The sequence below is a fragment of the Malurus melanocephalus genome, unplaced genomic scaffold, assembly GCF_030028575.1.
Source record: "Malurus melanocephalus ecotype Western Australia unplaced genomic scaffold, MMel_1.1 scaffold_1163, whole genome shotgun sequence".
Lineage (NCBI taxonomy): Eukaryota > Metazoa > Chordata > Aves > Passeriformes > Maluridae > Malurus > Malurus melanocephalus.
In genome coordinates this window covers 42,092-67,163 of record NW_026624395.1, presented here as the reverse complement: position 1 = coordinate 67,163, position 25,072 = coordinate 42,092, and the positions used below count along the sequence as shown (strand labels likewise).

Genomic DNA, 25,072 nt, shown 5'->3' with positions numbered 1-25,072 from the left:
GGAGCCGGGGCTGAGGGCAGGGGGAGTGAGAGGGGGGCGCGGAGCACCCCAGAGTGCGAGGGAGGGGGCACATGGGACAGGGGAGGTGTGCCGGTGGGGTGGGAGAGGGGCGGGAGAGGTGAGTGTGCGAGGGGTGTGTAGGTGAGCGCAGATGAACTGCAGGTAAGTGTGAAGGGAATAGTACGTGTGCAGGTGAGAGTGCAAGGAGTGATGTGTGTGTGCAGGTGAATGTTTAGTGCATATACAGGGTATGGTGTGTGTGCAGGGGAGTGTTTAAGACTTGCTGCGTGTGCAGGTGGTCGTGCAGGGGTTGCTCTGTGTGCAGGTCTGTTTGTAGGGGCTGTCCATGTGCGGGGGCTGGTCCATGTTCAGCTCTGTGTACAGGGGTTGATCTGTGGAGAGTTGTGTGTGCAGGGAATGGTCCGTGTACAGGGATTAGTCCGTGTTCAGGTGTGTGTGCAGGGCTTGGCCCGTGGGCAGATGTGTTTGCAGGAGCTGGTCGATGTGCAGGGGCTGGTCCATGTTCAGGTGTGTGTGCAGGGAATGGTCCGTGTACAGGGATTAGTCCGTGTTCAGGTGTGTGTGCAGGGCTTGGCCCGTGGGCAGATGTGTTTGCAGGAGCTGGTCGATGTGCAGGGGCTGGTCCATGTTCAGGTGTGTGTGCAGGGAATGGTCCGTGTACCGGGATTAGTCCCTGTGTAGGTGTGTGTGCAGGGCTTGGCCATGGGCAGGTGTGTTTGCAGGGGCTGGTGCATGTTCAGGTGTGTGTGCAGGGAATGATCTATGTACAGGGATTAGTCCGTGTGCAGGGAATGGTCCATGTACAGGGATTAGTCCATGTTCAGGTGTGTGTGCAGGGAATGGTCCATGTTTGGTCCATGTTCACACGTGTGTGCAGGGTTTGGCCCATGAGCAGATGTGTTTGCAGGGGCTGGTCCATGTTCAGGTGTGTATGCAGGGAATGGTCCGTGTACAAGAATTAGTCCATGTGCAGGGAATGGTCCATGTTTGGTCCGTGTTCATGTGTGTGTGCAGGGCATGGCCCATGGGCAGATGTGTTTGCAGGGGCTGGTCCATGTGCAGGGGCTGGTCCGTGTTCAGGTATGTGCAAGGAATGGTCCATGTACAGGGATTAGTCCATGTTGAGGTGTGTGTGCAGGGAATGGTCCATGTTTGGTCCATGTTGAGGTGTGTGTGCAGGGAATGGTCCATGTTTGGTCTGTGTTCACGTGTATGTGCAGGGCTTGGCCCATGGGCAGATGTGTTTACAGGAGCTGGTTGATGTGCAGGGGCTGGTCCATATTCAGGTGTGTGTGCAGGGAATGGTCCATGTTTGGTCCATGTTCAGGTGTGTGTGCAGGAAATGGTCCGTGTACAGGGAGTAGTCCATGTGCAGGGAATGGTCCGTGTACCAGGATTATTCCATGTTCAGATGTGTGTGCAGAGCTTGGCCCATAGGCAGGGGCTGGTCCGTGCGAGGCACAGCGCGCCGGTGTCCCCATCCCCACGTTCCCTGTCCTGCCACAGCCGCCATGGAGGTGAGCCACTCGGTGAGGGAGCGCACCATCGCCGAGAACAGCCTGGTCATCCTGCTGCAGGGGCTGTGCGGCCGCGTCACCACCGTGGAGCTGCGCGACGAGAGCGCGGCCGCGGGGCGCGTCACCAGCGTGGACGCCTTCATGAACGTGCGCCTGGCCGAGGTGACTTTCACGGACAGGCAGGGCACCGTGTCCCACCTGGATGAGCTCTTTGTGACCGGCAGGAACGTCCGCTACGTGCACATCCCCGACGAGGTGGACATCCGGGCCACCATTGAGGAGCAGCTGCAGGCCATCCACAGGGTGCGGTGCTTCGGGGGCCGGGACAAGGGCCGCAGGGAGTTCCTTCATGCCAAGCACAAGTGAGCGCTGGTCCTGCCCAAAGCAGGCAGGATGGACGTGCCACTTTGGTGGACTGCCCGCCCCCTCCGTGCTGGACATCCCACCCAAGGACATTTCCCCGGGAAGATTCTCACCCAGAGACTTGGGGCTCTGCTGCTCCCCTGGCCGGTGCCTGCGGAGGAGCAGGGCTGTTTTTTTTAAAGAATAACACCACTTAAAAGGCTCTGTGGTCTCTCTGCTTGTTTCCTGTTCCATTGGCAGCTAATCCTTCAGTGGCTAAAGGATGCTTGGCCAGAGCTGCCATCCCACTGCCCCCAGCTCAGCCTTTCCCTGTCCACAGAGCACTGGTCCTGCTCTCAACAGCGTGGCTACCCCAGGAGCTGGCGCAGCTGGTGCCGAGCTGAGCAGGGCTGGTTCTGATCTGTGCTCAGCTGCCTGCTGAGCTGCTGTTCTGGAAATGTTCAGCGAGAAGAGACCGAGGGGAGGGGGAGGGAACATGCAGGGGAAGGGACAGCATCATCTGCCTCAAAAAGCAGGAATATGCTTCACCCAGGACACGGAAGCACTGGAGGACACAGGGCATTGCTGGTTGCCCTGCTTCCTGCCCCTCTATCACCACAAAGTCTGTGATGCTCCCAAAGGCTGCAGCCCACCGCAGCCTGTGCCCACAGGGACCCCSTGGGACACGGAGCCRTGTGTCCTGTGCAAGCAGAGCTGGRGGCTTTACTCTGGGGGTGCCTGATTGCACGGGCCTGGGACTGGGCAACAGCACGGGGGTCCCAGCCCAGAGGGTTCCAATCCAGCGGGTCCCAGCCCAGGGCTCAAGAGTGTGGAGTTTCTGTGCTGGGGATCCCAGTCCAGGGTTTCCCAGCACAGGAGGTCCTAGTTCGGGGGTGCCAGCCAGGGAGTCCCAATCCAGGGGTCCCAACCCAGGATTTCCCAGCATGGGGGTTCCCAGTCCGGGGGTTCCAACCCAGGGTTTCCCAGTCTGGGGGTCCCAACTCAGGGTTTCCCAGCACAGGAAATCCCAGTCCAAGGGGTCTCAGTCCGGGGGTCCCAACTCCGGGTTTCCCAGCTCAGGGTTTCCCAGCCTAGGGGGTCCCAGTCCGGGGGATCCCAGTCCGGGGATCCTAACCCAGGATTTCCCAGCCCAGGGAATCCCAGTCCGGGGGCTCCAGTCCAGGGTTTCCCAGCCCGGGGGTCTTGGTGGGCGGGGCCAGCGGGACAGGCCCCGCCCCTCCGCCAATCACGGCGCGTTCGAATCTCCCGCGTGCTCACCAATCCTCCGGGCTCCCGGCTCCAGCCCGAGCCAATCAGCGAYGAGCTCWTCSYACYGCAACCAATCAGCTCTCGCTGCTCGCCTCCCTCCRCCGCGCTGTCCAACCAATCAGAGCCCGCCGCCAGCCCCGTCCGGCCCCTCGCTCGGGTSCAATCGCCGCCCAATCAGCGCCGGCGTTTCCCCGTCCCGCGGCCGGCAGGGGGCGGGCTGGCGGCGGGGGGCGGTGGCGGCGCGTCACTTCCGGTGCCAGGCGGCCGCCGGAGCGGAGCGAGGCCGGGCCGGGCCGGGCCCGGGGCCATGGGTGAGTGAGGGCTGAGGGGGAGCGGGGGGAGCTGGGGCTGAGCTGTGCGACAGTGAGGGGTGAGAGAGAGCGAACCGAACCGGGACCGGGCCGTGGGTGAGAGAGAGAGAGCGGGGATAGCTAGGGCCGGGGCCGTGACTGAATGAGTGGGGTGAGAGAGAGTGGGAGGAACCGGGGTCGGGGCCGTGGCCATGGGTGGGTGAGGAGGGAACTGAGGCCGTCGATGAATGAGGGGGGAAACCGGAATCAGCGTTGACCGGGAGACRTGACCCCGGGATCCGTCACCATCGCGGTCCCACCGTGCGAGAGGGCGGCCGGGCACCGTGTCCGGGAGCCCCGTGTTGGGCCGGGCCGGGCGCTCCGTGTGGGGAGACCCGCCGGTGTTACCGATTCTCCACCGGGACCGGGGCCTGGGGAGCCCCCCCAGCTGCAGGCGGCTCAGGGATCCCGCCGTCCGGTTCGGCTCGGTGCTGCCGGTGCACCGGTGCTCTCTGGCGCTCATGCACCGGCTGGGTTTGAAAAGGCCCTTTGGTAAATCGGTTGTTTGGCCTTTTCTGCCCGGCAGCAGCTCGGGGGGCTGGCTGGGGCGCTGCTGCCAGCACGGGGACAGGTCWGGGGGGSSGAGGGMGGCWCAGCCCGTGATTGGGGCTGGTTYTGCCTCCAGTCTGGGTAGGAAYCTCTGAATTTAGTCTTTTGGARCCTCTGTRCCGAGGAGGAGCCTCRTGTGCCTCAGCAGTGAGTAGGTGAGGGCTGTGCCTCTGAGTGAGGGTGAGTAACATCAGCAGGTGTCAGAGCCAGGGACTGACCCTGCCCTGCACTCCCGTGGGAGCTCACCCGGGGTGCTGAGGGGGCTGGGGGCCCTGCCAGCCTTAGAACCGGGGCTGTCCCTCTCTGGCCGTGCCTTTGGGGAGCTCTGCTGAGGCTGTGAAAGGTCTCACTGCTGGGTGGGTGATCTGGTGGGACAGCACCTCCACCCCCTGAGCATACAGGGGTTTTGGGGTTCCTTGTGTCCCCATGCAGCTGCTCCCTCCTGCCCAGGCAGTGGTGCACTGGTGTTGGGGATTCAGTTCTTTGCTAGTTTAGAGCGAGCCTTAAYGTGTGGATGTAATGTATACTGGTATCTACAGCTGTGCTGGGGGTCTCAGGCTGCAATCCCATGACCAGAGGGAGMTGGAGAAATTGGAGCAGAGTCCAGTGCTCAGTGTGGTGGGTCTGAGCCACCMCTCCTCTGCCACGTGCTGCTGGACAGACAGCTCCCTCTGAGGCAGCAGGGACACGATGGGGCACAAGTGAGGTGTGACCTGAGGGACAGCATGGGAACGCTCACCTGCTGGATTCAGGACATGTTTCCCCATTGCTGGAAGGCTCATGCTGCATCCTTTGATYGTTTCTTTGTGGTATCTGTGCTGAGGGTTTGATCACATAACTGTGTTCCTTAAAAGCAAAGTTCATCTGGGTTGTGACCCTCAGGATGTTATAGAGCTTGGAAGAGGCAAGGGGAGCCTCACAGGCACMGAGCTGTGCTGTGATTCAGCACAGGAAGGACATTGACCTGTTGGAGTGAGTCCAGAGGAGGCACCAAGTTGATCAGAGGGCTGGAGCACTTCTGCTATGAGAGAATTGGGCTTGTTCAGCCTGGAGAAGAGAAACTTTGGGGTGTTGTAACTGCCCCTTCCAGTATCTGAATGGGCTRCAARAAAGARGGACAGAGACTATTTATGAGMGTCTCAAGTGACAGGRCAAGGGGGACTGGCTTTACACTGACAGAGGGCAGGGTTGGATGAGATATTAGSAAAAATTCTTCCCTGTGWGGGTGGGGAGGCCCTGGCACAGGTWGCCCAGAGAAGCTGTGGCTGCCCCATCCCTGGAAGTGTCCAAGGCAGGTTGGACAGGSCTTGGAGCAACCTGGGATAGTGAAAAATCTCCTTGCCCTTGGCAGGGGATGGAAGGGTCTTTAAGGTCCCTCCCAACTCAAACTATTCYGTGACTCTATGARCAAGGACAGCCCTGGTGATTGTGCCTGAGCTGCCCACTGAGCTCAGGTGGGGTGTCACCTGTGCAGGGTGCTCCAGGCAGGTACAGTGTGTGCTGCCTTCCTGCCTGGGAACTCCAGCTGCGAGCTCTTGCTGGACAGAGCAGGCTCTGGGTGCCCATGGTCATTTTCTGTGTGAAACAGGCTTTTTTAGTTAATCTTTTTTTGGTGAGTGTGCAGTTCCTGTTCATATGTTGTCATACTGCAAACCCCAGTAGTGTTGGCATGCAGTGTGTGCATGTAACTYCAACACATTTGTCTCCAGGTAGGGCCAGGTGAGTCACTGCTGTGAGAAACTGCAGCCACACCTCGCTGGGAAGTGTCAGCACGTGTGCAGGTCACACAGTGCTCTGTGCACACAGAGGTCCTGCTGCAGGGGGGTTATGGCATAACAGCAGTGTCACAAGCAATAAAAGACAAATAAAACCCTGTAATACARCCCACTCCTCACCCCTGTGGTGTTTGGAAGGTGAATACAGCCTGACCACAGGCACAGACCAGGCCAGAGACTTGTGTGCTGAGGCAGTGGTGCAGCCTCAGGTGCTGCAGTTGCATTTCCAGGCTCCTGCTGTGAGGGTGTTGGGCTGGAGTGGGAGTTTTTCCTAGTGGCTGTGGCCTGTGGTTCAGCACAAAAGGGTTAAGCTGAGGTTGGTGTTTATGTAACCAAAGAGGGAACTCCCAGAGATGAGTCCTTGGCTATCTCATGTGTTGATGCATCAGAAGGRCTTGAAGAAAGCCCGGCTTGTTGCTTGCGCTGTAGTTACGCACTGGAACCCTGTGCTTCAGAGTTTCCCTGGCTGCCTTTGGGGAGGCYGGGATGGAATTTGCTTTCCCTGATGTGTAACTTGACCTATGGAAGCATTTTTTGTCCCTGAGGAGCTGGAGATTGGCCACAGCTGGATGTGGGTGGAGGTAAGGTGTGCCGGGCTCCCATAGGGGCTCCCAGGTGCTGACTGTGCCTTGTTCTYRTGCCTGGGATTCAGCTGATCCRCAGGTTGGGCTGAGGARSGAGGTTCTCTGGTGGGGGTGGGRGTCAGCAGGGGCTGCTGGAGGTGYTCCTGTCCCCCACCTTGTAAACCTCAGCGGTGACTCCATGCTTTCCTGGGTGCCTTCCGACAGCACTGGGGTGTCCCAGCCCCTCATGCTGCACCAGTGCCCCAGGATTCTTCCTACTCCTCTGGGTTTAGAAACTCTGCACCGGGTTTTGAGTGAACTTCTCGCTTARGGAAGAAGTTGAATGAGTCTCCGCTCGGTTCCAAGAAGCCTGTGAGTCAGGGCTCCGTTTTGGGAGCAGGCTTCCCTTCCCGGAAGGGCAGCKCAGCGGAACACAGGCTGTACTGAGTCATCCAATGGGCTTTTATACATATATATATTTATATATATATGTGTATATATATATATCATTACTTCTGTTAGAGAACGGTTCAACTTCCAGAGCCTTCATAATTTTAACATTCCTGCATAGGGAATCTCCCCCATGCTGTGCAGAGGGAGGGGAGCRGAGYCTGCCTGGCTGCCCCAGCTCCTCCTCCCCACATGCCCGTGTGGGATGATGAGCAAGGAGCCAGGGAAGGGCTGAGGCTTCCCCTGTGCATTCCACATTATCTTTGGGGATGAAATTGTGCCTGGCTGATGTCGGGAAGACTGAGCTGGCTGCAGGAGGAGGGACAGCAGACAGGATGGGCTTGGTTTGGCGCTGAAGAACAAAACAAAAGTCCTGTGACTGGAACTTTGAAGGACACTATGTCCAAAAAGTAACTTTTGCCTGATTAAGGGTAGTTTAAAATGCAYATCAGTTTAATGAAGTGCATGCTACCGCATATGAGTCTCTTGCTCAATTTCCCCCCTAGATCATGTTGTGTATGACATGGGAGGAGGAGGAAGATAAGGGTATGCTGTGGATGGGGGGGCAGGGCAGGAATTTCACCTGATGAGGAGGAAAAGCTAAAAAACCCTTGGAGATACGTGGTGGGTGACTCTCTTCCTGCTCCCAGATTGGGATGATGCCTTCTTGGTGGTCTCCAAGGACCAGCTGGGACACAAGGAGTGTGTTTTTGATCAAATTTCATACACTTAATGCAACAGCCTGCTTTCCTTGGGATCTGCCCTGCAAACATTCCCTTTAATCCCTCAGCCAGTGACTCCTTTGCAGGCATGCCTGATCCACACTCTGCCTGTTCTCAGGGAAGCTTTCCCAGTGAGAGCTGAGGCTCTGTCCCTGGGAGTGCTGATGACTCGGGTCTGAGCTGTTTCTGGCAGGGTTTGCCCGGGAAGGAGTGAGGCAACACTGGGATCGTCACTCTTTGCAGCGACACCAACCTGCTGGTGTTCCATGTGGCAGCTGGGCTGTGSTCCATTATACCCATTTAATGTTTTGTTCATGGAGGATTTTAGGTCATGTCCAGCACAGCTTCCCGTGAGCCAGGCTTAAATGTTAACTTGGATTARCCCTGACTGATAAATACTGCCCACTGTGGGATTTGGGTGGGAAAAGGTGCAGTCTGATGCTGCTCATGTGATTCCATTTCTTAGCTTCATTTTTGCAAACATGAAGGCTGCACGGAGAGGGGCAAAAGCCCATGGAGCAGATCTCCAGCTTCATCCCAAATGCTGAAGCTTTTGGCTACCGGAGAGAACGTGGGGCAGGAATGCTGCTGTAAGGGCAGATCCCTGGAATGCTGTGAGCTCCTTGAAGGAGCTTCTTCTTGGCAGTCCTGAACTTCCATCACCTGTTACTGGTTCCCAGCTCATCCACTGCCTTACCACAATCAGCTCCTCACAGCAGCAGGGTCGAACACTTTTGAGGCTCCCAGTCCTCACACAAGAAGTGTAACCACCATTGAGCTCATATTGTGCTCTTGGTGTGAGGAGTCCCCCAAAAGTGTGATGGGGGCTGGAGCAGTGTCAGTGGTTTCTGTGCTGCTGAGTAATCCCACTTTCGCCTCAAAGGTGCCTTTTCCAGCTCTGAGCTGTGGCTGCTAGACAGCAGGACCTGCTTGTTCCTGATTCTGAGGTGAAAAGGGCAGTTTCCTCATCTCATGTTTTCCATTGTTGTTGCACTGGGACATGCAGTAATTTAGTAATTAGACAATTTCCTTAARCTACATAATTAAAAGACATTAAATTTATGTTTCCAAATTAATTGATTAATAATTTTATTAAAGCCATAGCTAGCACAGTGAGAGGCTTTGARCACTTCTCCAGTGAGATGTTTGATACATCCCATGTGTCACATCAAAATTAAGAATGAATTTCTGTGCTGGGTTTGTAACTTTGTGTGAGGGACCATTTTTGTTCCCATGGCCAGATAAGGGAGCAGGGTAGTTTTTGACAGTTTGAATTTGGTGGGGAAGGGAGGCCTCTGTCCACAGACAGCTGGGGCTTTCCTGTTCTTAAAGACTGAAAAAAATTTTAAAACACCCTGTTCCAGGGACATTGATATCAGATAATRATCTGACCTGAACTCTGTTAACTATTGCCATGATAAAAAGCTGCTGGTGGTGGTGAGGAGCCCCTTGGTGTTCACTCAGGTGTGTTTGAGATGCTGTTAAGCCCGGGCAGGTGCTGCCTGGCAGGGATTGCAGTGAAGCCCATGTTTGTCCCTGCTCTGAAGGTCTGTCMTGTGTCACTTTGGATATGGGTGATGTGAGAGTTTGCCCTGCAGTGCAGGGACTGAACTTCCAGCCCCTTTTTATTCTCTCATGTGATACAGGAGCTTCAATCCTTTTCCAAGCCCAAACAAACACAGACGTTTGGATCCATAAAGGTGCAGTGCATCCCATGTTATCATAATCAGAATAATCCAGAACCACAGCATCAAGTGTATCTCGTTTCATATTACAGAGTCCTCGACCTTTTGCCCATCCAGCCTTCTCCAAGGTGATGACTCCTGTCTCCTGAGACGTTGGAAAACCTAGTTTGGAAGAAGAGTAACGATACAGTTGATGCTGAACTACGTGAGTCCCCAGGTTGTTTTGYTTACACTAACACCMTTTGCACCAGTGAGCACATSCAGCCYGGATTGCACAATGGGTTTATCCCASAGTTCCTGTRCAGGGGATTTCTCCAGTGGAAATGTTACTCACATGTTTCCAGCAGAGATGGTGATGTATGATGAGTGGAGGAGTTTATAAAAATGTTGGGTCAGGGATRTGGAATGATCAAAGCAAGGAGTGTGTGGGGCTCAGAACCATGTTCTGTTCAGCTCACTGGGATRGTGACACTGCTCTGTGGAGGTGTGAAGGTGCTGGGAGTCAGGAGGGCAGGGATGCAAAGTTTGCAAGACTCCTCCCTTTATCTCCTGGCTATGGCTGGTCCTGGACAGGTGCTGCTGGATGAATCAATGCAGTGAGATCAGTCAGTGTCCACAGAAAGGGCGGGACTGCCTGAGGGTGAACTTCACTCAGAGGGAGGTGATTTATCAGTCATCAGTCTCTTACATGGTGAAACACTGGGGCTCTTCTAAAATAAATATGTACAGCCCCCAAAATGTTTTCCCAGTCTGTTGTAGTGACCTCTTGGGGAAAAACTCCCAAGACTGGGTTTGAGTAAGGTAATGGAGCTGTGCTTAGTTCCTCTTCTCACCTGTCCCCCAGAGTATCTTTAAAAAGTGAGAGCACAGACATTGAATATRTAGATGTTTGTGAAAGTCTTTGAAGCTATTTTCCAAGAGCTAGATATGAAGGGAACAAAGCTTCCACTGGCTGGAGCTGATGGATGTKGAGAGCTCAGCATACCAAGGCCAGCCCAGCAGCTCACCTGAGAGGTGCTTTTCCAGCTAAACTGAAACAAGACTTTTCTTTTGGGAAGGAAGTRTTTTAGGCATAAACCTTGAATTTATTTGGCCCTTTAGGTCTTGGTTCTGCGATACTGACCCAAATTTTCTTTAGATTTCTGAGCAACAGAAAATGCACATTGCAAATCAGACTTCCTGCACTACCTGAATAAGGAGGRGGTAGCTGAGTTCTTAGTTGTTGGTGCTGAATAGGGTGGTGTAGGGACCTTGAATAAATTCCTGGATGCAAACCATAAGATTCATATTGAACAGATCAAGTGATTTTTTTTTTTTTTTCCCAAAGTGGTTGTGCAGGAGAACACGCATGTTGTCACCTCTGTTGCCTTTCACTGGAATGTCCACTGGAGCATTTAATATTGTGTTAGTTCTAAACACAGCATCAATTTCTGAACATGGAGGCTGAGGTGACAGGGTTTTATSTGCTGGACTCCAAATTCCAGCTGCATTGAATGTAGATAGATGGAGATGTAATAAGGTCAGAGCCTAGCAAGGTCCAAAGAGAGAGGGACTATTTTCAAGGCTAAAAATTTTTGAAAAATCATTGTGAACCGAATCTCACAATAACTGTTGTGGCTTGTTTTCTATGCCCTTGTTGAGAAAAGTGAAAAATACTAATTTTTATGGTGAGTTTTGTGCATTTTTGGCTGTTTGAGAAACRTACACAATCCTCTGAGGGACTTGGTGGGTGGCTGTGATGCCTCATGTGGATCCTCTGTGGAGGAACCCTCAAAAGCCCCCGGGTTGCTGCAGCAGCAGCAGCAGACACCCATACACGGGGCTAACTTGAGCATCTTTTTTTCAGAGCTTTTGAAATATGTTAATTTGCAAACTYGTTTTTGCTGTAAAACAAGCTTTAATTATCTTGGCTTGTTCCCACTATGTCTCTCAAACAACTGTTGTAGGAAATGTCGCTCTGAATAACGAGGCTGATTTATGCCTTGTGAACTGCTCYGAGCCTGCAGCCCACCCCTGGTCTGTCAGCAGGGACTCAGGGCTGTGTGTAGACACACAAGTAGGCAGAGCCACCAGTGCATCCGTAGGTGAGAGCCTTCCAGTACAAATCAGGGATAGCAGGAGAAAATAACTTGGTGGCTCATCAGATGTGATTTCTCTCTTCTCTTTCAAGAGCTGAGGATGAAGCGGCGAGCATCGGACAGAGGAGCCGGGGAAACATCCGCTAAGGCAAAGGCTCTGTGCGCGGGGATTTCTGGGAATAACGCCAAGAGAGCGGGTCCTTTCATCCTGGGTAAGCAGGGAGGGGGCTGTGCATTGGTAAGGTGGCAAAACTGAAAAGAAAAGGCACTGTGGAATGAGGGAAAGCAGGTGTGTGTAACTCCCTGTCTTACCTGAGAGTGTGGGTCACTGGATGTGCAGAGCAGCAGGCTGGGAGYTCCTGCAGCTGGCCAAGCTGAGGAGATGTGGGATACCAATACAGCAAGGCAGGCAGGGCATGGGAGAGAAATATGAACCCTTGATTTTATCCCCTTGGATTTTTTGGGGTTTKTTGTATTTTTTTAACTCCGCTTTTGAACTTGGTTAAAGAGCAAATTCTTTGGWGGGCTTTTTGATTAGAGCTGTGGGGAGATGTTCAATGCTGCTGACCTGGAATGCAACTTAATAGTGGTCACTCAGAGTGGYAYRTGCCAAGGCAAGGCCACTCAGCCARCTCTGRAGAGCTGCTAGAATAGTTGTTGGCTCAAAACTGGTTGTATAAACTGTCAGAAATCATAGATTTTACACTGGAAACGTGTAGATAATCAATTGGAGTTGAGTGATTTAAACTGAGGTGTGGAGACTATATGCTGATTCACAATCTGGGCTAATTTGGACACCCCTGCGCTGTCCCTGCAGAGGTGGCAGCTGTGTTCCCAGGTGTGGCAGTAACAGTTGCCATGGGTGTTGCTGTGAATGTAAGAGCTGTGTGGTTCAGGCATGCAGAAATTAGGATTTCTGCAAACAGCTGGGCCATGTGTGGGCTTTGATAAATGTTTCTTCGGGAACAAATGAAACATTGTCCCACAAGGTTTCAAAATTCAAGACCTTTTTTTTTGGCTTTAGATTTGTGAAAATGCACTCAAGCTCCTGCARAAAAGGGAACTTGGTGTAAGCAAAGGTAACTGGTGACAGCTGATGTAACCCGGGTTAGTCATTGCTGCTGAAGGGAAAACAAGTCTGTTTCTGCTTTCTSCTGTAGGTCCACGTTTAGGTAACTCCCCTGTGCCAAGTATTGTTCAATGTTTGGCAAGAAAGGACGGGACAGATGACTTTTATCAGCTGAAGGTAAGTAAACTGCAGATTCCCAGACCTTCGGGGCTCTCCAGCCCCTGTGCAGAAGCACTTGGGCAGTGAGTGATGGTGTGGGCTGAACCAGTGCAGTTGGACACAGCTGCTGGAGCTTCCCCTTGGCAGGGCAGTGCTGACAGGCACAGACCCATGTCCCTGTCAGTCCTGAGACAAGGCCTCTGCTGCTGTGCTGCTCTCCCAGAACCCTTGGATCTGTGCCTGAGTGGGGCAGCTCCAGCAGGGGCAAATCACCTGGGATATTTGCAAACAGCCAGATTTCCATGTTATTGAAGCTGCTGCTGTGCATTCTGCACGGATGGTGCTGAGTTCACACGGGTCTGTGGCAAGGACACAACCATCAGAGCAATTACAGCAGCTGTTAAACATGTGGGAATGCCAAAAGTGAGAGAGGGCTGGGGGCATTTGGGTGTCTGTGTGAAATGTAAAGGTCTTTTCTCTTTTCCTGAAGATTCTCACCTTAGAAGAAAGGGGTGATAAAGGAATAGAAACCCAGGAGGAGCGACAGGGCAAGATGCTGCTGCACACAGAGTATTCTCTTCTTTCCCTGCTCCACAACCAGGAAGGAGTGGTCCATCATCACGGGCTCTTCCAGGTACACTTGGTCACCATCCAGGCTGAGGCAATGCCAGGGATTGCAGGTGGATTGAGCTGCTTTTGTTTAATGTACAGTTTGTGCTGACCCTGCTCTTGTGTGTCCAAGTTCCAGCACTCTGAGGTTAACTACTGCTGCTTCAGACAGGAGCCTTGGAGAATACACTGCGATTTTGGGAAATGTGAGGACATTCACAGATGGGACAGGCACTTTCCCCTTCAAACAGAGCAACAGCTGTTTCACTGGCAATTAATTAGCACCTTTAAAAATTTAATTTGTGCTTTCTTTTTCCTATACTGTTTATTATTTGTAAGAGGGGGCARGTTGCCAAGAAACTGTTTCAGCAAGTTAAAGCAGTGACTGTGGTCAGTTTTTGTGTGAGTGGACTGTGTTGCTGTTGGTGCCTTTAGGGCTGGTCACTGATGTGAGGGGCTGATAGCAATTACTGCTTTGGGTGTTTGTATTGCCTGACTTGCTGGTTACATTTTGTCAACACACTTTTCACTTAAGACCATCTGTACTAAATCTTAAATAAGCCAAATGTCCAACTCAGCTGTGTCTTGTTTAATGTCATGGAAGAGCTGCTAATTCTGTTCCTCTCTTGAATGGTGTGTTGGATCCCTGCTGTTCCCATAGGCTGCACCACTGCAGAGCTGTCCTGGGTTCAGCTCAAGGTGTCTGTGTGTATAAACAGCAGATGTGCACACAGAGCCTCACAGCAGAGACTTCTTCTGCCTTCTGCACTCCTTCTCCTCAGAAAAATTCTTCCCTATGAGGGTGGGGAGGCCCTGGCACAGATTCCCCAGGGAAGCTGTGGCTGCCTCATCCCTGGAAGTGTCACAGGCCAGATTGGACAGGGCTTGGAGCAACCTGGGATAGTGGAAGGTGTCCCTGCCCTTCAATGAGATGAACTTTAAGTTCCCTCCAACCCATGCCAGTCTGGGATTCTGTGGTTCACTAAGCTCCTGTATCTTTTTTAAACCCTACCTTGGGGCAAAGACCAAGCACAGTGATTGCATTTGCTTATTTTGAGATCTCCCCACAGTTATTTTTTCTGCCAGGCTCTGTGCATGTGCCCTGGAGCTTCCCTGAGGGGTTGCTCCTGTGTTTGCCTCCCCACAGGACAGAGCTTGTGAAATCATAGAAGACCTCGAAGCCAACAGGATGGTCAGGAAGATGAAGAAGCGCATTTGCCTGGTGTTGGACTGTCTCTGTGCTCATGATTTCAGTGACAAAACAGCAGATCTGATCAATCTGCAGCATTATGTCATTAAGGAGAAGAGACTCAGCGAGCGGGAGACCGTGGTGATATTTTATGACGTGGTACGAGTGGTAGAAGCATTACACAAGGTAAGAACTTGGTTCTCCCTTCCAGTGCTGAGAGGCAGAGTTTTCCCCACATCAGAATAGTAGATGCTTCAAAACCTCCCGAGGCAGGCAGTGGCCTGGTTACAGGGCATGGTTGTTAACAGTGTTCTTTATAAGACCTTGTGCCCCAAGCCCTAAAGAGCATTCCCTCCCTGCTCCTCACATTTCTGGGTGATAACRTGGTGTTTGTGGGCTGTGGAGAGGGGCCAGCTGGGCTGAGGGCAGGTCAGGTGAACCACAATGTGCTAACCTCAGGCAGGGGTGGTCAAACAGGAGAGCAGAGCCTGATCAAACACAGGAAACAGAGACTGTTTCCTTGTGAAGCAGAATAAATCACCGTGTAAGAATTGATTTGAGATCAGAACCTCAAGCTACAAGTTTGAGATCAATGAACTAGAAACTGCTGTAATAAAAATGGATTGTTTGGATTGTATTATTGTAATAAAAACTGATGTTTGGCTTGTTCCCCCATGACACAGGACACTTGTCCTGCCTTGGCAGGGCAGTGCAACCTGTGGGTCTGTTATAGGAATGCTCATCAGATTGCTCTAGCAAAGCCCAGACACTGCAGTTGCACATCTCTTGGTACACTAAGTCTCTCTTTGTGTTCAGAGTAGCAAATTTGCTCATTCTGTCCTGATCAGGATCAAAAGTGAAGAGCACAAAGTACTTAGGGTGGAACCTGACCAGAAACCTTGACCTGGGTTATTTCAGAGCATGCAAATGCCATTATTTTTTTCTAGCACTCTTGCCCAAGTATGAAATTTATACTTTTTTAGCAAATAGGCTTTTGCTAATGTAATCTTCTTATATTTTTTACAGAAAAATATTGTGCACAGAGACTTGAAACTAGGAAACATGGTGCTAAACAAAAGGTAAGTGTGCTGGAGAGCTGCTGGCCTGGCAGTGGTCTTATTTCTTCCCTGAAGCAGATTTCTAATAGCAACACRGCCAAAGGCAGCACTTGTTGAGTGCCCTTGTGCAAGAGGGTGAGGAAAAGGGAAGTAGGCTTTGCAAAAATACAAATCCAGCTCAAAGTTATGTAAATTAATCTCCAAAAATTAATTAAGTCCCACGTAGGTAGTTCACTTTTCCCACCCAGTTTAGTGGCCCYGTGTGAAGACTTCTTTTTGGATTCTAACTGCTGAAAACTGAACTTCATAGTAATTCAGTAACCTGCAAGAGAAGTACTCATTTTATATATATTTTAAAAAAGAGTGTGGTGGTTGGTTCTGTTCCCATCATTCACCCTCCATCGTGCCGAAGGCATTCCCAGCCCTGCCATCTGTCCCACAATCACAGCAGTGYTAGATCTGACTGCTGCACTGCTGTGTTTTTGCAAGCAGTGAAATATTGACTTATCTAAACAAAAGCACTTCTGTGCAGTGTGTATTTGTGTGTGAAACGGCTCCCTTGTTCCATTCACTGGTTTGACAGGAGCCTCCGGAGCCCGGCGGGTGCTGCATGCTGGTGCAGACCTGGAGGGACCAGTGTGGAGAGGGACAGGAGCTCAGCAGGAACTCAGGGAATTGATGGCCTGGCTCTGCTTGGTGGCCCCTTGGAGCTGCTCAGTGGGTCTGTGTTATTTAGCTGGCAGCCTAGTTCAGCTCAGATTCTCTTCTCTCTCCTCCAGGATTACATTACTGACTAAATATTTTGCAYTAACTTGAAGAATGAGTGGAATTCATCCTTTTCACACTGTCTGGGTTTCTGTGGAATGAATAAAAAGCRGGAAGGCTGGAGTTCTGCAGGCTTTGAGTCTGTACAAAGCTTGCAGGTTTGCTGGGCTCACAGCTTGCTGGTTTCTCCTCCCTAACACTGAAAGGAAACAGGTTTTATCTACAGAGCTTGAACTTCTTGGTTCCCCACACACACACACGCAGCAGCTGCTGCTTCTCAGGGCCACCTCTAAGTTGTTTCAAGTTGTTTCTGAAGAGCTGATGTAAGATAAATCTCTTTTGCTTGCTGCTTTGATTCTCCTCCTTGCTGGAAGAGGCAGACAAAGGTTGGTGCTTTAAAGGATCCATGCAGAACTTCCCTTCTTTTCTGGRCCCGGAGTGCAGGGGAGCACCCCACAGATGGGGTGGCACCCAGCGYCCCACTAGCAGGGGGAGAGGTATTTGAAGCTTTGAGCAGACTTGCCAGAGTCAYTCTTTGTGTTACATCTCTGGTTTTGCCTTTTACTAACAAGCCCATCAGCGTTGGTGARGGAAAGCTGCAGCCTGTGCAGCAGTGAGTCATGGGGAAGGGTGGGAGAGGCGTAAGAACGATCTCCATGGAGAGGAGCAGCCGGTGGGGCTGAGCAGAAACGTTTGTTCTGTTTGTTCTGTTCCAGCCATGCTCACAAAGGGCCAGGTCCCTTCTCGTGGCAGGGAATAATGTGGCACTGCAAGGGCTTGGCTGGCACATCCCACCTGGGGCTCCTTCAGACCTTGTCCCCCTCAGGCATTAAAGCCTCTCAGGTTTCTCCATTAGCCAGTGCAGGAGATGGGTGATTACAGCTTAGATCAAATTTCAGGGACTAAATAGAACCAAGGAACYCTGAACATTTTAGTGTCCTATAGAAACAGTCTTTTAAATCCTTAACAAATCCTGCAGCTTGTTATTCAGCCAGGGAAGTCTCCTGACAGTTGGAGCTAACACTTCTTAAACACAAGTCTGTCTGTTTTAATAACCAGCTCTCCATAGCCAGCCCACACTTGGTTCTATTTCATTTGTCTGTGAGACTGACTGGAAATGTTTCTTGCTTATTGTGACTGACTTAATCCATTCTCTCAGGCTCTAGTTTTGAAACACTTTTTAAGAAATCTTCCAGACAGTGTTTTTGTGCTCACACCTTTACATTATAAGTTAAAATCCAAATTATYTGAGTGACAGGGAAGATTAATGGGACAATAGCTTGTAATTAGCTCACTTTCACTGGAAAAAAATCATTAATGGGAGCTGGCAGTACCATAGGGAAATAGGGGTGAATTAATAAAGAAATTTTGTGTACCTGCAGCTCTCCCTTTTCTGTGGGAGGTTTTTGGGTGTTGATCAGGCTTGTGTTGCACACACCTGTGAGTGGAGAGCAGACCTGTGGATCAGGTGGAACTGCCACCAGGCTCCTGCATGGGACTCCTAGGTGACACAGAGGTGGTTTTCTGAGTCTGATCACATCTCCTGCAGCTCCTCTGGTGACTGTAAACACACAGTGCTCAGGGGTCAGGCACGGGGTGGCATCCACAGGATGTTTTCCCTTGGTTCCCAGAAAATGCTGTGTGGAGGAGATGCTCTGGAGATGGCAGCTGGGAAGGACAGGGCAGAATCAGCAGCTAAAATATACTTCAGCTTTGTTCATGCTCATGCCCTGTACTAGTCARGCATGACCTGGGGCAGATCCCAGGAGCTGGGATGCTCCTGGAAAATTGGCCAAGGCACCTGTGTGGCTGCAAGGTGAGGCAGGTACACCCTGTGCTAAGAGCCACGCTGAAACAGGCACCCAAACGTTGTCACAGCTGTCCCAGACCCTCTTACTGTCCCTGTGAGTGCCCTGCAAGCCTTGCTGGCAGGCATGGAATCCCTTCCTTTTGGGATGGATCTCATTTTACAGTGTGTCTTCTCCCAACACTTCCAGCTCCAAGAGGCACAGTCCATGTTCTGGAGTTAACTTTCTCTCTGTGCTGTGTGGCCCATGCAGGGTGGCCATGGTTCCCTGACTCTTTGTGCTTCTCCCCAGGACTCACCGGATCACCATCACCAAYTTCTGCCTGGGGAAGCACCTGGTGAGCGAGGATGACCTGCTGAAGGACCAGCGTGGGAGCCCTGCCTACATCAGCCCAGACGTGCTCAGCGGTAGGAATTCCCCCCAGCCCCACCTCAATATTCACTCATTTGTGCCTCCTGATAATAAACAACACTACCTGTGTTTATTCACATATGTACCTGCCTTCATGAGAGCCTCTTAATTAGRGTCCACTTAGGAGGCTTGGTCTGCTTTAACAGCTGGGAAAGTTGAAGGGAAGGAGAAATCCTGACTTTTCTGAAGGCTTGTCTGAACTTCAAAGCTAACTCAAATCGGGTTGTTTCCAAATAAGTCTGACTGCAGACAATATGTACTGTTTCCAGTGTCAGAATTCAGTTCCTGAGGCTTCCCTTAAGCTGCAGGTAAATCCCTGGGCCTGAGGGCCAGCCAGTCCAGATCCCAACAGGGTGTCAGTGTGTTCCAGCTGTGCTCTAAGAGGAGCAGTTCCTCCAKCTGCTGCTCACTTCCAGGAGGGAACTAGTGACCCTCTGGGCAGCTTCTGGACCAACAGAGAGGAGTTACTTAAAAATAAAGGAATGATGACAGCAGGCCAGAGCAGTCTGGGCTGGAGCCCCTCTCCAGCAGCCTGGCCTGTRCCTTGTCTCAAGCAGAGGCTTTGAGGAGAGTCTGGCACAGAGCAKCTTTCCCTGGTATTCCCCTGTCCTCCTGCCTTTAACTGTTCCAGTGCATGGGACCATTGGGAACAATTGTGGTTTCTATCCAGTTGCTTCAGGAAGTTTCTCTCATCTCTGTTCCGTTACCAGCCTTTGAGCAGGGAGTGGGGTCTTGGATGTCAGTGTAGTGACCCAGGCATCATTTTTGGGGGGTTTTCTCCTCACACAGGTGAGCTGGATTAGTGTTAAAGGATGCATATACGGGTGGGACTGTGCATGCAAAGCCTCTCCCTCTTGTAGATCCAGATATCAGGCATTAATGCATGAGTTACTTGTTCTTGGTATCCCAAGCGAGTGTGTTGCAGAAATGCCCTTAAGGAATCCAATTCTGGAACATCCAGCCACAGTGGACCCCCTCAGGAGGCTTTTTGTCAGATTTGCAGGCAGCAGGAGTCAATGTAGCTGAGCTCTTCCATCGTGATCTGCCAGGCAGGTTTGRGGTGCTTCCCTCCCATCCAGGAAGGGAGCAGAGGCAGGCGAGGAGGTGGATCCTGGGTTTTTGCAAGCCTTTCCTGTTCTGCAGGATATCCTGAGGTCCTTTGTAACCAGATGGGTGATAGAAGCCAACTGCTCTGCAGAAGCTTGTAGCAGTTGTGGCTCAAGTGGCTGGAGGAGGCTACAGGGAGCTGCTCCTTCCTGCTTCTGGGGTGCTAATTTGTTCAGGCCTCCAGCTACCTTCTCATGTYTCTTCTAAGGGCTCTCTTGTGGTGCAACTGGCCATGGGCAACAGGGCAYTGGAGAGGCCACTTTGGCTGATCTCTGACAGCTGAGGCTGTTTCAGACTCTGCAAAGCACAGCCTTAGCTCAGGACTCATCCTGCTCTGCCCAGCCTGGCTCTCGCTGCCATTGTGCTGCACCCCAGCTCCAGTGTCTGCCAACAGCCCTTCCTGTGGGGCCCATACTGTGCTCTCCAAAACACTCTCCCAAAATGGCTCAGTCTGCAGTTCCCCTCCAAGTATCAAGGGAGAAGTTACTTGAGGACGTTCCAGGCGTCACCACCACCTTCAGGCTTGGTGCATCCTTCCGTATTGCCGGTGCTCCTGTGCAGGGGGAAGCTGCAATGCCTGAGGGATTAATCATTGTTGTGGGTCTCCAGGAGAAGCTGTCTCTGCTGAGGGATGRCTGCTGAAATGTCACAGCAGGAAAAGTTGGAGGAGGAGGGAGAGGTGCCTTTTTCWGAGCATATAAAGCAAAGAATAATTAGTACAAATACCAAATGCTGCAGCAGTGACTCACAACGTGAGTCAGAGGAAGTCGCTCCCTGGGTCCTGTGCTGTGCTGCAGCGCTGGGGTTGGATTTTGTGACCCTGTCCATGCTGCTGTGTGCTGATTATTGTGGCTGAAGGGGCTTAGAAGCAGCATTTCCATCAGGTGAATCCTGGAGCTGCAGCAGCCTCAGAAATGTCTTAGTGCAGAAAGCACCTTCCTGCACTCTCCATGGCTTTACATGCAGCTCTGCTGGCTGTGTGCTAGATCCATCCACTGTCAGAGTCCCATCTCCACAGGTTCAGTCTTACCCTTCCTGTGCTTCTTTCCTGCCTCGTTGGCCCTTGAATTCCCTCTCCCTTGGCCCATACTGGCAGCCACGTGGCTCTGTGGAGGCTGCCAGGCCTGGGGCTGCAGGGATGGTGAGGGGCACTGACCTAAAAATGTCAGGACAGGTCACAATGGTTCCAGCTACCTGATGCCCTTGGATCACATCAAGGCCTTTCAGCAGGGATATTCCTGCTCTGTAGGGCAGAGGAGGGCACTTGTGTGGAGATGGATGAYTTTCTTTATCGTGGAGGATACACCTTGGAGAGAGTTTTGGTGTTGTGTAATGGGAATTTGGAATTGAGCATTTTGGTTAATGCTTAGAAAAAGGGTCCCATGTGAGCATTGCTCAGCACCTCTGCTGGAGGAGGTGAGTGTGGGTGCCAAGGCTGTGCYTTGCAGGATTTTCAGGCTGTGTGCCCTCTCCCTGCAGGCCGGCCATACCGTGGGAAGCCCAGCGACATGTGGGCRTTGGGGGTGGTGCTCTTCACCATGCTCTACGGCCAGTTCCCCTTCTACGACAGCATACCTCAGGAGCTCTTCCGCAAAATCAAGGCTGCCGAGTACACCATCCCCGAGTGAGTACAGCCTGCCCTTCCTGCCTGGCCACGGGGGGATTACTGGGCCAGCTGGAGCTGGAAGGGCTCCCCTCAGCACCCTGAGGGTTGCAGTAGTACTGACAACAGGCTGTGTGTAGTAGACACCAGGAAGCACCAGCGGGGYTGGGACAGTTTTTGGGAAAGTGAGGCAGGCCCAGAGCTCAGGGACAGGATCCCCTGCTTAATTTGGGGGTCTCTGGGTCAGAGCACTGGTGTCTCCTGTAGCTCCCAGCTCTGCCCACCCCAGGCTCAGAGTGTGTTGTCTCTCCCAGGGATGGCCGGGTCTCAGAAAACACTGTGTGCTTGATCCGGAAACTGCTRGTCCTGGATCCACAGCAGCGGCTGACGGCTTCTGAAGTGCTGGATTCCCTCAGCTCCATCATAGCGTCCTGGTATGTGCAAGGGGAGACTCAGGACATGCTGTCTCTGGCCACAGGCTGTGTTGTTCCAGCTGTGGCCAGCTTGGCTCACCAGAGGAGGGTCTGGAACTGCAGTAATCTTTTAAATCCCGTGTCTGCACCACTGTGTGCTGAGGGATACAGCTGGAGAGGCCTGTGCAAATGCTTGTGGCAGCCATGGCCATCCCAGTGAGATCACCCAGGGGCTGGGTGAGGGTGGTGAGCCAGTGCCATGCTCTAGGTCTAATGCTCTGCTCTCCTCCAGGCAGTCCATGTCCTCGCTGAGTGGCCCTTTGCAAGTGGTGCCAGACATAGATGACCAAGTGGCTAATCCTGAAAACCCCCAGGAGGTAGGTTTCTCTGCTTTCCGCAGAGCTGCTTTTCCATGCCACTGTGCCAATCTGTCTGTAATGGGAATGGATGGCAYCCATTGTGTCCCCAGGATGGGAAGGGGAGGGCGGGGAGGACACAGCTGAGTCCCTCATGTTGTGCAGCGGAAGGAAAGGCTGATGCTGCTGGGAGCAGGAGGCACGTCCAGCTGGCTGAGCTGCCAGGAAGTGAGCTCGGCCTGGAGCTGATGAGAGCAGCTCCCTCCACTCCCAACAGTGCTCACTCCCTCACACACAGCTGGGAATGCTGGGAGGAGGCAGCAGCGTTGGCTCTGGCTCCCAGGGAGCTCTGCCATGGGAGCAAACATCCTGTTTTCCTGCCGGCGTGTTTCATGCTAGAAGTGCTGGCCGTGGCCTGGCTGCCCGGGGACAGCTGTGCAGGATCTGAGGCGGTGGCACAGGGACAAGGGTCAAGCAGCTGCAGCCTCAGCGCTGGCAGGGTTGGGATGAGCCACAGGACAGAGCTGCTGCAGTGACCAGAGCTGTGTCCTGGTGCCACTGCTGGCTGATGGGGAGTCCTGCCACAGGTCCTGTTCTTGGATTAGGATCTCAGTTATCCTGTGGTATCCTTAGAGGAGCCGTGGGGCTGCCGGGTGTGCCTCTGACAGGTCCGTCTCTGCAGGTGAAGGTGACAGAGGAGTGCTCCCAGTACGAGTTTGAGAACTACATGAGGCAGCAGCTGCTCTTGGCTGAGGAGAAGAACACCTTGCATGAGGCCAAGAGCTTCCTGCAGAAGCGGCAGTTCGGGAACATCCCGCCGGTGCGGCGCCTGGGCCACGACGCGCAGCCCATGAACCCCTTGGACGCGGCCATCCTGGCCCAGAGGTACCTCCGGAAGTAGCTTCCCACGCCCCGAGAGCACGAGCACCACCCTGCAGTCTGCCCTCACCTCACCTGCTCCAGCCTACAGCAATACCGGTGTCCCACGACGGGGAATAATGTAGCAATCCCAAGCTCTGTCCAGGGACACGCACTCACGCCCGCTCCGGAGGGAGAAGACTTTTGGAAAAAGCTAGTTTTGGAAGCAGCAACCTCTTGGCATCTTCTGGAATCTGTTTTTTAAAATCGAAGCCTAGATGACTAATCTGCTTTTAATCATGACTGTAATCTACCTCTCTTGTCTTTTTAACCATGCTGTTCTCTGGATCGAGCAAAGCCCGTGGGAAAGGAGGAGACTTCCAACGGTGAAGCTGCTGGCACAGAGCCGTGGCCATGCAGCGTGGAGCCGGCCCCTGGCGCCYGCTCCGTGTGGTTTGAATAAGCTTGGATTTACCAGGGTTTCTCGAAAGGAAGAATTTCTTGAAACCTCCCACTTCCCTTCATCTGCATCAAATCTGTTTCTGTCCTTACGTGTCACCTGGTCTGGCCGTGCTGGCCACCGCAGTGACCGGAGAGCCCAGCCACCACCTCGGGCAGGAGTTGAGGAATCGTCCGGGCAGTGCCGGCTGCAGGGATCGGATCCTGTCCCCAGTTCAAAGGTTTCACAGGACTTGGCCCACCAGGGCCCCTGCCCCCTCTCCCACCTCCCACTGATTCCTATAGTTTATAAGGATCTATGATTTAATCTTATTTTTCAGTAGCATATCCCAGGTGCAGTTACAGTTGCATTAATTCTGATTTAGCATTTCCCCCCCTCAGTTGTGGTACAGATGTAATATATGAGTTATAATGTGAAAAGCTTCCCAAAATAATCCGCCTAGAGGTAGGAGGGGGCTGGCTGAAGTCTCTACTGTATTTGTTCCCAGCTTTTCTTGCCATCCCAGCCCAAACCTGGGGCTGCCTCTGCCCTCATGCCAARGCAGGGGAAGGACATCCTGGTTTGTCACCTGGTGCCACTGGAGGAGCTTTGGCCTGTGCTGAGAACAGGAACGATTGTTTCTGAGCCTCATTTATGAACTGGATGCCTGTCTTGCCAGATGAACTGTTCTCACACAGCTCCCAGGGCTCCCAGTGCCCCAGCCAGGGCTCCTGCTTGAGGCAGCAGCTTCTCCAGCTGTCTCATTCCCTGCTCCCAGCTGGGAGCCCTCCYGCCAGCCCTGTGAGCAGGGAGGGTTGGAGCTGGGCGAGCTGCTCTGCTTTTTGGGGCTGCCCTGCTCTCTGGGCCCAGCTCTTGCAGCACAGTGGGCGTGGGCAGGGAGCGAGTAGCAGATGTTTGTAGCGTGTTGTTGCCTTCTCTTGCCCCMGGCTGGGGAAGGGAACGGGGTCTAAGCTGGGCCACCCCAGCAGTGGCTTTGTGGGGACAGGGGCTGGACCTGAACCTCCCTGGCCACCTCGGGCATTACGTCCTGCCTGCGCCTCACCAAGGCCCTGTGGCCAGGCAGGGCCTCGTGAACACTAACACAGACCAGCTCCCTGCACCACCCCAGCTGAGCCAGTAGCCCCAACTCTTTCGCCTTATTTATTTTGAAGATGGTGGGTCTGTCCTGGCACCCTCCAGTGTGGGCCCATCCCCCCCTGTGCCACCAGCAGCAGGGCAGGGACCCCCTGAGCATCCYACCAGGGCCCCGCTCTCTCCTTCTGGTTTTCTCCTGCCTCGTTCCCACCTCTTTATTTTTACTGTTTTCCCCCAAAGTTAAAGCAAAAAAGCAATATTCTGGGACTCCCTGAGGCTGTATCACACCACGATCCTGCAGTGGCAGCACCAGTCAATCCACTTGTGCTAAGGCAAACTGGAAGGGGGTGGTGCAGGGGGCAKGGGGGGGCCAAAGGGCCATGGCGGGACAGAGCCTGTTGTAAGGAAAAAAAAATGAAAAAAAAAAAAGAGGAAAAAAAATTTGTATAAAGACGTTATTTTTGTACTACATCGGAACTACTCCTGCATGTCGGCAATAAAACTTCATACGACAGCCCGGTGACCCCACAGGGATGGYGGGGAGGGATGGGGGATTTTGGGGGACTGATGTGCTCTGGGAGATGTACGGGACTGTGGGGGAGCCAAGCTCAAGGGACAGCGGCCCTGGGTGGCCCCAGGGACCGCCAGCCCTGTCCCCGGTCAGCCACTGAGCCTGTCCCTCCCAGTCCAGCCTGGAGTGGCCACAGGGGACAGTGATGGAATGCTGAGCCTCGTGTCCCCGAGGGTCCCTCCAGCCTTGGGAACAGTGGTGGCATTGGAGCCTCTTGTTCCCGAGGCCCGGTCCCACCAGC

General features: G+C 52.9%; 2 protein-coding genes across 3 annotated transcripts; both read left to right on the top strand.

Annotated features, from left to right (window-relative positions):
* The first annotated feature begins 120 nt into the window (after positions 1–120).
* Positions 121–2,099, top strand: LSM10 (LSM10, U7 small nuclear RNA associated). Its single transcript, XM_057387261.1, has one exon. It carries the CDS (start codon positions 1,389–1,391, stop codon positions 1,902–1,904), a length of 516 nt encoding a protein of 171 aa, XP_057243244.1. The 5' UTR covers positions 121–1,388; the 3' UTR covers positions 1,905–2,099.
* A 1,286-nt stretch (positions 2,100–3,385) lies between these two features.
* STK40 (serine/threonine kinase 40) lies at positions 3,386–24,771 on the top strand. 2 transcript variants are annotated; one of them, XM_057387252.1, is made up of 12 exons: positions 3,386–3,460; positions 9,336–9,448; positions 11,414–11,533; positions 12,482–12,567; positions 13,040–13,183; positions 14,306–14,533; positions 15,374–15,426; positions 18,270–18,385; positions 20,976–21,120; positions 21,414–21,533; positions 21,805–21,889; positions 22,551–24,771. In XM_057387252.1, exons 3-12 carry the CDS (start codon positions 11,422–11,424, stop codon positions 22,767–22,769), a joined length of 1,308 nt encoding a protein of 435 aa, XP_057243235.1. In that variant the 5' UTR covers positions 3,386–3,460; positions 9,336–9,448; positions 11,414–11,421; the 3' UTR covers positions 22,770–24,771. The 2 variants fall into 2 exon arrangements, with proteins under 2 accessions (XP_057243235.1, XP_057243236.1); XM_057387253.1 differs by having other exon boundaries at positions 9,336–9,460.
* The last annotated feature ends 301 nt before the right edge of the window (positions 24,772–25,072 follow it).